At 43.2% G+C, this 13,692-nt stretch overlaps 1 protein-coding gene across 4 annotated transcripts in view; it reads left to right on the top strand.

Moving 5' to 3' along the window:
* Nucleotides 1–13,692, top strand: part of EDRF1 (erythroid differentiation regulatory factor 1) — a 346,290-nt gene that overhangs the window by 152,191 nt on the left and 180,407 nt on the right. For all 4 annotated transcript variants that reach the window (XM_086922577.1, XM_086922576.1, XM_086922575.1 and 1 more), the window contains one exon: nt 9,578–9,689. In XM_086922577.1, coding sequence (XP_086778703.1) covers nt 9,578–9,689 — 112 coding nt within the window. The remainder of the gene's footprint in view (nt 1–9,577; nt 9,690–13,692) is intronic.

Here is a 13,692-nt window from a genome sequence, read left to right as displayed (position 1 = left end):
AACAAAATTCCTGAAATTGAAGCTTTTATGGAGTGCCTCAAGCGTGTCATTCCATCCCTTGTCTGGAATCTCAAGGTTGTCCTCACCAGACTTATACTTATAAGCCCCCTGTTGGAACACCATGTCCATGCCTTTCACAGTTTCTCTCTTGGAAGGCTGCCTTCCTAGCAACTGTAACGTAGCTTAGATGTATTAGTCAACTCCTAGTAGCTATAATAAATATCAGATGTATTAGGGAATTACAGGCCCTCACATTACAGGAACCATTATTCCAGTTGCATCAGGGCATAGTGGTTCTTAGAACCAAACCAAAGTTCTTAAACAAGGTGGTCTTTGGTTCTTCCTTAACCATACCATTGAGCTCACAGTGTTCTCTACACCACCAAACTCGGTACCTGAAAGGGCACGTCATACACTTGATCTCAAGCCTGCGCTTTTGTACTACATTGTGAGAACCAAACCCTTTTGGGAAATCCAGCAATTGTTTGTGGCCTTTTCGCAACCTCATTAAGGTCATGTCATTTCTAAGGCAGAGATTGCTTGGTGGATTGTCAAGTACATCAAAACCTGTTACCAAAAGCTAAAAGAACCCTACCTACCCACCCCAATCCTCACGCCACCCGCAAATAGGACGCTACTATTGCTTTTCTAGGAAATATATCCATAGCAAACATTTGTAAGCTGCCATATGGTCCGCTCCACATACTTTCACAAAGCAGCATTGTGTGATATTCTTGCTAGGCAGAAAGCTAAAGTTTGTCAGACTGTCCTTAAGACTCTGTTTCAGATCTCTGCACGACCCACTAGCTAGCCACCGCTTAGGCATGTACTGCTATACATTCTATACAGAGCATGTGTACGTACAGCCACACATGCTACACACAGATTATATACTTACCTTGTAAACATTTGTTTGTTGCATGTAGTGATACAATTCACATGCACCCACCCTCTCCCCAGAAGCCAGTGTGTGTTACAGATATCTTAAACTTACTACTATTTTCTTTATCTATACTCATGGACAAGATTCTTTCCTGGGTGAAAAACAGTCTTAGCAAAGGAGTCTGTGCCCATGGCTTTCACAACCAGATGAGGAGTCACTGAGACCTCGTGACTCAAAAGACTCCTTCTAAGAAAAACAAGTTGCAGTTGTCCGAGCCTAACACTAGGTGGCAAGAGTATGCAGCGCATGTGAACCTACAGCACTACATCCAACAAACAGATTTTTAGAGGGTTACAATGCTTATTATCTGTGAGTAGAGATAATGTTTTCATAAAAGATATTGGACAAAGATCCATGGGTGACCTAAGTTTTTCCAAGAATATGGTACTTGCATTTCCAGTAAAACTAGAGTGTCCAACAGAATTCAAGACACTACTCAAAACCTTCTTTCTTGAGCAAGCTGGATCGTAACGAGAATCACCGTCTGACTTTAATAGTTCACTATCTCTTTGGTCCTAGCAAGAACCGGATGACTCTTCCTTGTTCTCCGCCTTGTCGCCCTCATGCTGTCAATGTATAGACTTTTACTTCCTACTATGCTTTCCCATACTTTCCCTACCCTGCTCGACCCACCTTTTATGTTGATGCTTATTTGTATCCGTTGTGAAGCACTCTGATACCTTCGGGTCTAGCTAGCGCTATACAAAACTTAAATAAATAAAAAAATAAGTGTCTTATGATGGTATTGACAATATGTCTCTCTTTGATAAGTTACTTGGAGTAGGAACAGCCACTTTAATGTTTTTCCTGATATAAAGTCACATTGTTTTTAATAGATGTATTTTTGTTAGTAAGTTTGAGTTAGTGATTTATTTTAAAAGATCAAACATGTTTTTGGTGTTACTAGACCTAGAGTGAAATTCAGAATCATAAGTCTGTTACATCCATCTAATTAAAAGCGTACACTTTGAGAGTTGAGCTCACAGTGATAATACAGTGACAAGATAGTCTCTGTGCCATGCCTTTTCTACCTGTCTGTTTTATTTGTGTTCTGTGTTTTATATCAAGAGCTGAAGTAATCCAGTGTTTGCTTTACTCAGTCTGCACTTTACCCTAATGAGGTGCAGCAAAGGTATCACTGATATCTGTTAATTTGTTCTGAAAAGAGTTTAGCAGTCATTCGTTCCACTTGATAAGCAAATGTCCTGTAGGAAACTGAATATAGGCTATTTAATTCGCCTCATGCTCTATTCCCTGTATGAAGTCTCTTAAAATGTGACAGAAATTGGTACTTTGTCATATAGTCTTTATAGATTGTTCATGTAAAGCCATTAGCTCCGTTAGATGTTCTTAATGTGTTGGAGAATTCGTTGATTTCAATTTTTACTGCTTGTAATTTATACCAATTGCCTGGGCAGTGCTGAACTGCCTTTTCTTGTGTGCGGTTATGCTCTGAAATTTTTACCATTTGTAATCCATGACTGTATGAAAATTGGGAAGAACAATTTGAGAGTACACAGCGGCTGTGAGATTTTTAATATAGTTTTGGGTAAAGGTTATGGTTAACGGTTCCACAGTCTGTTTAATCGGGTATCATCATGAAATCACATTTGTCAATCCATAAGTTCTCTTTTTTTAATCTTACTAACCAGTATTGCTACCTTGCAGCTTTCAGATCTGGCTTGACAGTACAACTGTCTGCACGACCTATTATTGCTAATCCTTTAAAATGTACCTGGAGCGGGCATCGGAGGTGTCGGTGTTTCTCACTTCGTGTTATTGGTTGTTTGGTGTCATTATTCCTCCTCCTACATGTTGCGTATCAGTATCTTTCCTGATTGTGACTCAGTACAGCCTGTAATTCTCCCGGCAAGCAGAGGGATGCCAATTTACCAACTTGAGGGTGGTGGGGACAGACATGCTAGGGCCCACTTAACTTTCTAAACTTATCTGGAGGGGATGTTTGTTGGGCATGAAACAAAACCTGCAAGAAACTTTAAGGAGCTACTAGAATCCTTTTACCCCCCACAAGTTCTCACACACAAGAAATCTGCGCTTTTATTTGTAAAACTTTCTTTAATGCCTATTTCAGTGCATAATATGGGTAAAATATTAATGCAGGTATTAGAACAGTATTAGTGATCTTAAATAGGCCCAAGAGTAAACACTGAAAAAGCAGGACACATTACATTGTAATGGATTCAAACAATCATTTTACGCCATTTCTCAACCTTATTTTAAGAAAATTACTCTGAAGATGCAAGATGTAAGGTCAGAAGAAAAGTATGGAAACTGACTTAGATATTCATGTTAACATCACTGTTCCTTCCTCTAGGTATCACACATTTAAATGAGTATATTAGTTAGAAGCACATATGATCTATGTAGCACAAGTTGTTGTACAATACTAAGCATAAATGCATTTGAAGTAATCTCTGATGGGAAATGATTAACAATATTTCGGGTCTGGAACCGATCACAAATGGTAAATGGACAAGTTCTTAATAGGCATTTAAGGCAAAAAAAATAAAATATGAAGTGCTTGCTTTGCAATCTGTGCAGGACTCTTTTACATTTCAAAAGTAAACTAAATCAGCACACATTAATTCGAAGTCGTACATGCATCGTACGTAGAAGGCAATGGTTTTTTGCTTTGTTTAAGCAGTCTTTTTTTATTATTTTACTCTGGATTTGCATTATGCCCACTATATTCACTGACATACGAGCAGTGGCAAAGCACATGGGTCTGGCTTTAATATGCTAATGCAGTCATGCACAAACTCTATTGGCATACTTTCGCACATTTAAACTTGATTTTTTGTCTTTGCCAATACTTCTTACAGTAGGTCGCAATGTCTGATACAAGATGGCCTTCAATATCTGCATATAAGTCGGAAAGTCTTCCTTCTATATTTGTGCCCCTCATAATATGCTCATGTATCGCGCCTTCTCTGGGCTTCTGGTATCACCTACCTACAAAACATTGAACTCCCACCTTAGGGGTATTAGGTCACACAGTTACGAAGTCTCTCAGCAGTCTTCATCACCTTTTTCCAAAAACCTTGCCCTGCTATTCTAGTCTCTTCGGATGAAGAAAAAGCCTTTGACTAAGTGGATTGGTGCTTCATACGGCTAGTCTTTGAGAAGGGGGGGGGGGGCTTGGGACTCATGCTGCCTTTCCTGATTATGACCAATTGCGCCCCTTCTAAAGCTCGTACAATGCTCAACAGCCAAGTATCTCAAGGATACTCTACCGGGCTTCCCCTTGACACCCCCCCACCCCCATTATTTTCACCCTAAGTATTGAACCACTGCGCCCCACATCAGGTAATCCGATACCATACATGGAATCCCATTTGGAGCTCAAACATATAAACTAGTACTCCTTGCCAATGTTATCCATACATTGGGAGACCCATCTTGATCTTAAGAAGGCCGACTTAGACAGCTTTGATAATTTGAATGACTGGCAAGACATAAAATGAATAAGAGCGAAAAAGGAGATTCCGAATTTGACATAACCCCCATGATGTGGTAATCATGCTGTGAAAAAAAATCCAACATATGTTAAATATGTAGGGATTTGAATCGTTCCGCACATTCAGGATTTAAACAAAGTAAACTAAGTAAGTGGTTCTACTTAAGGACAGCACCAATGTTAGGGTGTGAAGAAGATAAAGGTAGCCATGGGCACTGGATAAAAGGTTTCAAAGGGAGGGGTAATTAAAGAAATGAGTGGTTACTAGAAGTTGAATATTGTGACCCTTCCACTCGCTTCTGCAGAAGCAGTACAACTGGTGCCCAACGAGAAATAAACCAAACCGTTTGTAAGAATGTTGCACTAACGTGCACAAAACATTAACAAAACCTACATTTGTTTTCTTCCTGGATGAACTGCTGTGTTGATGACCTGCCTGCTACATTTTTTGAAAATAAAAATAACTGTGACAGATGCAATTGCCTGCCCGACAACTTCCTCGTAGATGACTGTGGTGAACCAGAAATACAGAATCTACAAGGTACATGACAATGAGAAGTCCACCAAATGGAGGCTCTTCAAAAAAACCAACTTGTTGGACGCTGGGATTATAAACCTAAAGTAAAAAAACAAGATGTCATAAACTGAAGACTTAGGAGAATCAAATACTATATGATTGTATGGGGAGCTCTGTGCTCTCCAACATGGATTCATTCATCCAGTTGTAACAAAATACCCAGACCTGATCTAACTCTGAGACCATTTATTTTATGCATTTATTTTTTTTGCAATGCTAATGAGACAGGTGCATTTACAAATGTTGTAAATCATTTTACAGATGAGTTTACATATCACATTCACCATACCACTTTGAGAGAGAGAGAGAGAACAAATGCATGTAGTGTCAATAGCTGGTCTGATTAGGTATTTTTTTAAGCAAAAATTTGACATTACAGATTTTAAGCAGTGTTTAAGTGGAATATAATGGCAATGCTACATTTCCCCAAACTATTGAATGTTCAAACCAAAGACATAAACAAGAAACCGACTCCAACATTAACAGATCAGATTTTCCTTCCAACTTGCCCACACCTTACCCTCGGCTAGTTTCCATCAATCCTTTGTCGGCATAGTTGCAAATGACATTGTACAAAGTTTAACAGAGTTTTCCCCCATTTAACAGATATTTTAAACATTATATCTAAAGTGGTAGTCATTAAGCATGGGCGGAAAATCCGTTTCGCTCGCGGATTTTGCGGATTTTCGGTAAATTCGCAATCCGCGAGATTCGCGAATCTCCCGCAAAATCCGCGAGCAGCGGATTTTATGGCTTGCTCGCACTGTTCGCGTGAGTTCGCGGCTTCCCAGTACAACTTCGCGCCCGCGAATAAGCGCTAAATTGCAGAAATACGATCTTAGCAAAACTGAAACTACTTACCAGGTTCAAAAGTTCAGGCTCATCATTAGTAGCCATTTCCTGTAGTGCTTCCTGAGGGGCCCCTCCAGAGTTCAGTTGCCAGTTGCAACTATTATGTGACCCTGCTCTGAACCTCAGAATAGTTACACATATGCCACAAAGGTCCTGAATTACAGCTAAGGGAGACAAGCAGGAGCCAGGCTGGAAGTTCAAATCCATTAATCAGCCCCTAATTCATTATTGTCAGTTGGGGCAGGGCAGGTGTTGTAACTAATTTTGCAACAATGAAAGCACTTAGCAAGTGCAAAAGATCACTAATCAGGAAGCACTAAGGAAGCAGGTGGCAGCTAAAAAAATATTCTGTGACACATTAATCAGCCCCAAATTAATTCAGGTCACTTGAGGCAGGGAAGGTGTGCTTTGCTTTGCCACAATAATGTACACTGACTGGACAACCAGAGGGTGCTGTGATGAAACAGAGGGTGGCATGGGTGGGCCAGAGGGTGGCATGAGTAGTTAGAGAGTGGCAGTGGTGACAGAGAGTGGCAGTGATGAAGAAGAGTGTCCCAAACAGGCTGGACACGTAGAAACAACAAGTTCGCAAAACTTGCGACCCGACAGGTAAGTTTGCGTTTGCGAAATTGTACAAAACCCTCGGGACCTGGCAGAAACCCGCGCGAACACAAAAAAAAATCCGCAAATTTGCGAGAATTCGCGGATTTTGCGGATTGCGAGTTCGCAAATCCGCAAAATTCGCGAACGCGAGATTCGCAAAATTCGCCCATGCTTAGTAGTCATCTACATATCTTAAAGAGCTGCAGGGCCTTTAATCCTGACTGACTAACTCTGCAGCGATTGCCCCATGATGTAAACTCTACCAGAGGGACCCAGAGTCTTTCAAAGCTAAAAGACTTTTACATTACTGGAGAGTTGCTCCATGTCAACGATATACCAAAGGCGACTATACCAGTGAAAGACCATAGGGTGTGAGGGTGGGGCTGTGTGGTGACGAGTGGAGGGGAGATTGTTGGTCTTTTTCTAACATAGGGCTATTGTTAGTTTGGCTGTTCCTCAGCAATACCACAGTATAGTTCTTGTGGCACTTGGTAAGGCATTTAGGCCTGGTTGTTTTAATCCTCACAGTAGCATATCAGGAATGTGTGGCATTGGGTAACCCAAGATCTCCTAAAGCTCCCCTAATATTTATTTCCAGAAATGATGGCGTTCCCATCAAATATGAATCATACAGCCACAGTGTCCACAATAGTCTGCACACCTTATTGGGGTGATAGTGTGATCCATAAAGCAGTTTGCAATGTATTTCTCTTATTTTCATGGAGAATGGACTTTTATTGATGATATCTATAGAGTTTCCCATTGTTTGTGTGTGATTTTTCTGCCAAGTGCCTTATCCCCTTATTTTGAGAATGTTTTGGTTTCCAGGAGTATAACATAGATCCCACTGAGACGTCAACCTGACGAGAAGTTTCTCAAACATTATTTTTTCTCGTGTGGTGGCTAATTTCATTTCTGCATGCACTGGCTCAGCTGGGCATAGTGTAGCCATTCAGTTTCTTGCTGATTGAAGTTAAGTTTACTTTGCATAAATGATTTCATTTTACAGAACATGTCTCATAAGTTGGCATCCCCCTTCTTGCTGTTTACCGAAAGAGCCCCTCTTGGAGTACTGCGTAAAATTCTGGGTTAAAATGAATTGGGGTGACCAACATGGAAAGGAAGACAGATGTCCCTCCCAAGCCATGATGTCCAGGTGTTTAATCCTGCTTAAGTGGGGGTGCTCAGTTCACATTCAAGTCTGTGTGCTCCTCGCAGCTAGAGAACATCCCACAGAGTCTCATTAAAATAGCCCTCTCCATGTGTGTTTCTCAAGTGTCTGTTTCCTCCTTTGACCATTCTATTCTTCTTCTTAATTGTGTGAATAAATATTATAGTCTAAGGTTTTGTATGGCCAGCCCCTCCGTCTCATTTTTTACCTTTTCTAAGTCGCCTTTCCCCCTTATTATTATGGGGCAAAATATGGCTATCAGAGGACTTACAGCTTTCCAGAGATATCCTCCGGGACTGTTTAAAAATGGCAAACATGAAACAGATCCCCTGGCTATCTTATGTCAATGAAATGCTCCATAAATTAGGTCTGGGTGACATTTTTGACAACGCCGAAAACATACAGGGAGATGTTAAAGCTGTTATTAAATCAAGTTACTGGAAATCCTCATTTGTACATTCCCTGGTCAGCCCTCACGTTCCTAAGGTTACTTTACAGCATCAGTTTTATTTAACCTTTACAAATCACGTGCAATGGCGATTCTACTTGACAAGGTTTAGGTTACACATCTTGCACTTTCTTTTTGCGTTTCCTAAACAGGGGGGCTCGTGTGAGAGACTGCCCCCCTGTCCTTGTAATAACAAAGACAGCCAAAGCACGATGCATGTTGTTCTTTTCTGTTCCCTATATAAGGATCCGAGAATTAGGTTTATTAAGCCGATCCTTAAGGAAAAGCAACCATGTCATTATAAAGAGGGTTATGACCATTTGTTATCTTTGTCCTCATCTAGTGTCTGTTGTGCGATGTTAAACTTTATACGAGTGTCACTCATGATTAGAAAACGGTACGGTTAAATTGGCCCCAAAAACCTGTCTCTTTGCCCATGTATATTGTTGTATCGAGACTCTCTTTTTCCCTGCCCTTTAATGTATACCCTGGTATGAAGAATTTATGAATTACCCTAATTCGATTGAAAGCAAAAGTTATGGGTTTTAACTGTGATCATTTTAACCAATGTATCTTATTAGTTTAGTGTATAATTGTAAAACTGTCTTTTAAAAATGAATTCCTAACTATGTCTGTATGTAATTGTTTGACTTTTATGATTCTTCTCTTCTGAATCGAATAAAGTTTTTGAAATGAAACGAAACGTATGGCCAGCCCCTCCGTCTCATTTTTTACCTTTTCTAAGTAGCCGAATGGATATTCTAGGTCGCATACCCTACAAATAAAATTGCCTCTTGTAGGGATACAGAAAAATTCTCCTTCCTGAATTGCTAGTGCTTGAAAAAGTACATTTACCTTTATTACATTAATTCGTCCTTTCCAAGACCGGAATGGGGGAGGGAGGGGCATCTATTCAGGGCTCAGTGTATTTCCATGAGAACTCTCTACCCACCTTTTGTGACTCTAGAAAAGCAGGCTCTAAACCCAGCCGCCGACTTTGTGCTTGATTGCCTCACATGACAGGACCTGGACGCTCCTTCTCTCCATTGATGATGTGGGAGAATCTCTTTTGCATATTATAAGTTAGTTATCCGTTCACCACGTGTGAGATGCTGCCTTCCTTGTGAATGTTTGTTCAGGCTTCTGCAATGTCAAAGGGGGCAGGCCAGCATGCTATTGTTTGCAAGGATTTGCACTTTTTCATGTGTTAAAAGTTTTCTTTTATATCTTCACTAGTATATCCCCATCACTTTCTGTTTTCAGAACCTGCATATTCTGTTCTTTTTCTGCCAGAGATAGAGCTTGATCAGTGGGATGGTGATTTCAGCTCCACATACCTAAAAATCTTTTATCTGAAAATCTCTTCACTCAAGTTGATTTTAACTATCTAAAAGGATGAACCACTGAAGATGTCCTACAAAGAACTAATGTGGAAAGGAAGCTTTTATGTAATTGTTTATATTATCAGGAAAGTGGAATTGGTTTTTATTTGTTTTTTTCAATAGGGTTGCTTGCAATATGATGGTGAAAAAAATACAGAACAGAAAACACTATGGAACTATCCGAACATTGCTTCTCAATTGCGTGAAATTGTTGGATAAAGGAAGACATCCTCAGGTATAAAATGCTTATTTGTGTATAATTTATTAAAATGTGTTGCATGGTGTGATTTTACTGTCCCGGCTATGAATGATTTTGAAACTTATCCCTGATAAATGTTGGATTATTATTACTGTAATTATCGTGAACAGGTAGATTTTGGCAATGCTCTCTAATTGGGCACTGCAAAATCAAGAGTAGCCCAGTTACAGAGGGCTCAGAGAGCAGCTATTTGACTAAAAAAAGGAAAGACCTTATCTTCTTTTCAAAATAGATTTACTATGGCTTCTAGTGGATTCCAAAAATCCACTTTGAATATCTAGGCATATCTGGAATGTATGACGGAATTCCGCATGCGTTTTTCACGCGTGCCTTAGGAACTCCGTCATTTGGACGAATGTGTATTTAGCATGCATTTGTTCTGCACACAAGTTATTTTAACGACTTGCTATAGGAGGGCACTGGATATTGGAATAGTATAATTTACTATTCCACCTCCAGTCTGCGCAACAGTCAGGAAGGTGTTGGACTTAAATTTCAACACCACTTCACAATTGCGCCCCACCCTGTTCAAAGCAAGTAATTGCATTTAGGCCAGGTTGTTTTAATCCTAACAGTAGCAATTCAGGAGTGTGTGGCAGCGGGTAACCCAAGATCTCCTTAAGCACCCCTAATCTCTTTCCAGAAATGATGGCATTCCCGGGGGCGCTAGGTGGCGCACATCTAAGATTGCCGCACACCTGTGAGGCTCTGGAAGCCTCGTGAAGACATCCATCATTTATCCGTCTATCTACCTAATGTTACCAACTGCTGTTGTCATCCACCTGTAACTTAAGCCCCTCTGCCGCACTGGACGAAGGACCAGAGGTCCGGGTGTAGATTTAGACGTCACAGATGCCTTGCTGCTGACTGGCGAGGAACGTCACAGATGCCTTGCTGCTGACTGGCGAGGATAACGAGCTCCCTTGCTGGAATCCTGCGGGGCGGCTGACTTAACGCCAGCACCCCGGCTCCCCACGTGGTCTGAGGCCGGTGCTGCTCCTGAACTGAATCGCGCACTACTTCTGCGGGGGAAGAGCCCTTGCGCACCGGACTGCTGCTTGCCTGAATTGGTGCTCTACCATTGACGCTACGAGGTGAGCTGCGAGGCATTTACAGCTCTCGGATCCTCGCTGCCTCTGTGGGGATTGCTTGCGGCCGTTATGGCCTCCCCCCCTCGGGAAACTCTGCTCCTTGACGTGCCGCTGTTGAGGCCTTTGTTAGGCGGGGGCGGCCCGCATCTACTGCCCTCCGATCTGTTCCCTGAGGCCGTTGTGGGACCTGCCCCCCTCACCCCCCCCCCCACCCCCCGCAGCAATCGGTGGCCTGGCCTCCCCCCAGGTGGAACACTACACTCAGAGAGCTGCAGCTGCATCTGGGAACCGGCTAAGGTGTGTTGTGCTGTCTTGAACTGGAGCGCATTTGGGCTGATTAGTGCTCTTCAATACATGCTGGAAGCCCCCCCTTGCTTGTCTGGAGTGTTTGGGGCTCTGCCTCGCTGTGCCTGAATACCGGCTGTGGCTGCTTGGAGCCAAACTAGCACATTGCGAGGGTTGGTCTGCAAACTTTATAACTGCCTCAGCCAGCTACACAGGTTCCTGAATCGGCGCATACCTACATGAGGTGCGCCATGTTCTAGTATCAGACTTACACAGCCTAACCCTGGGTGTTGTGATCACGGCGGCGGGGACACCCTCCTCCCCCCTTCTTCTTCCCTGCACAAAGTCCTGGTGAGGGAACGCGCTCGAGCCATAGGTGAAGGCTCTACCCCTGCCCTACCACTTTGGACATTCCTCTTCCATAGACTGGAATACCCTGTCCCTCCTCCGCACGTTTGCTACAGACCCCCTGCTGCCCTCAGCTGCTGGGACTCCTTGTCACCTCGCTTTTGGCTGTCTGTCGGCTGGTGGAGGCCGGGTGCACTTTTGGGCTCTCTTGAGGCATCACCTACACGGTGTGATAATACACAGGTGGAGGGAGCATCAGGTGCTCCAGGTCTGTGGCGTCTTTGGCACTAAAGATTGTTGTGCACCAAGAAGTTATGGGGAAAACAGATACCCGCCAACCCAGATTGACATTTGAGGCCAAGAAGGAAGCAACGCGTTCCACCTCAGTGGACTCCGAATCGCTGGACATGGATCCTAGCCAATCATCCTCACAGCCTCCTGGGGATGACATCAAACATTACTTTTGGCGTCCAGCACAGCCTGACCGACCTGTCCGGGACGATGGACACAATGTATAATCGTCTGGATTTCCTGGTTCATAAAGTCGACAAGCATGACGGGCAGATAAAGGAAGCTGAACGTCGCATCTCTGAAACTGAGGATTCCACATCTCAATTACAAGAACAAGTCACAAGCATAGACAAATTGCTGAAAGTTATCTAGGGCCAAAAATGAGGACATTGAAGCTCGAAGCCGCCACAACAACATCCTCTTAGTGGGCATTCCGTAAACTACCAACACCGGATGGATGGAGGATTATGTGGAGCGTCTCCTGAAAACCACATTCGGGCGGACTCTTTTTTTCCCCCCATCTTGCGGTGGAACAGGCGCACCGCTCCCTGGGGCCACGTCCTCCACCGGGCCCCCATTATCGCCAGACTTCTTAACTTCAGGGACCAAGATACTGCGCTGCAAAAAGCCTGTGAAACAAAACCGCTACAATTCGAGGCAATTCTTTTTTGCTCTACCCGGATTTTACCCTTGCGGTTTAGGAGGCACGTCAGAAATTTCTTCCAGCAAAACAAGAACTGCGTAAAGCCAACATAGAGTATGCCCTTTTGTACCCCGCTAAGCTCCGGATTTTCCATGGAGGCAAGCACATCATCTGTACAAATCCACAACAGGTGGATGTCTTCCTGAGGAAGATAGCAAGAGATTTGCCAAGACGGGACCCCGACTCCAGATCATCCTCTCCCTCTAGCAGCTGATCAGCAACAGGACTGTAGTGGTTTGACTTTCCGAAATACTACGCTGGGGCATACGGTCATGAGGACTTCATATTGTTTTCTGGTGCCGTTTGCATTGTTGGAGGAATTTCTGTGTCTATCGTCAGGACTCGATCAGATAAGTGCACTGTGGGCTTAGTTTGTTATGCTCTGTAATGCTACATCTTTGGCTATACACTACTAGTATAATTGGTAGATAATTTAGTTACTTCACCCCCCCACCCCCCACCAAAGAACCCCCCACCCCCCCCACCACTTTGCTGGTCTCCGCCTTGGGGGTCATCCCTTCTTTTTTGCTCTCACCATGGGATTGCAATACAGCAATGATGGGTCATGGGAGGGGTTTTGTGCCCACTTGTTGCCCCCCTTATGGGAACTCCCCCTTGTATGTTTTTTGGGTTGGGATTTACTTGCTTTACAGTATAGTCCTATCCCAGTTTTACTGGGTTTGCGAACATTCCCTTACCTACTGGAACTTATTGGGTGGGTGTTTGACTACCGGCACGATTGGGGTGCATTTGTGGGTGGGGGGGTCTGCGTATTTTTGATTGTGATGATGTCACCTTTGCTGTGGTATTTTGTGGGGAGGGGCGGGAGGGGTTGGGGAGTTTTTTTTTATTGTTCCGTCATGCGCAATGTACAAATCTTTCAATATGTTAACCATGGCACACATACCGGCAACACAGATGAACGAACACACACTCACGTCAATCCCTTTTATCCCAGTTCGTTATTATGACACAACCTAAGCTCCTTAGTGTAAGAATGCTTACATGGAATGTCGGGGGATTGCCAGGCCCTCGAAAGCGGAGACAGATTTTGGCTTCCTTAGATCGCCACCAGGTACAAATCGCCATGCTCCAAGAAACGCATATGGACCCCCGCACACCTCCATGCTATGGTAACAGATGGGCCTCTGCCTGTGCATTCTCCTCCTACTCCACTTACTCTTGTGGTACACTTATTCTGGTTAAAAAAATACACCATTCATATTGGGCGGCACATACAGTGATAATTCAGGGCGCAGTT

The sequence above is a fragment of the Lissotriton vulgaris genome, chromosome 5, assembly GCF_964263255.1.
Source record: "Lissotriton vulgaris chromosome 5, aLisVul1.2, whole genome shotgun sequence".
Lineage (NCBI taxonomy): Eukaryota > Metazoa > Chordata > Amphibia > Caudata > Salamandridae > Lissotriton > Lissotriton vulgaris.
This window is presented reverse-complemented; position numbering and strand designations above follow the sequence as displayed.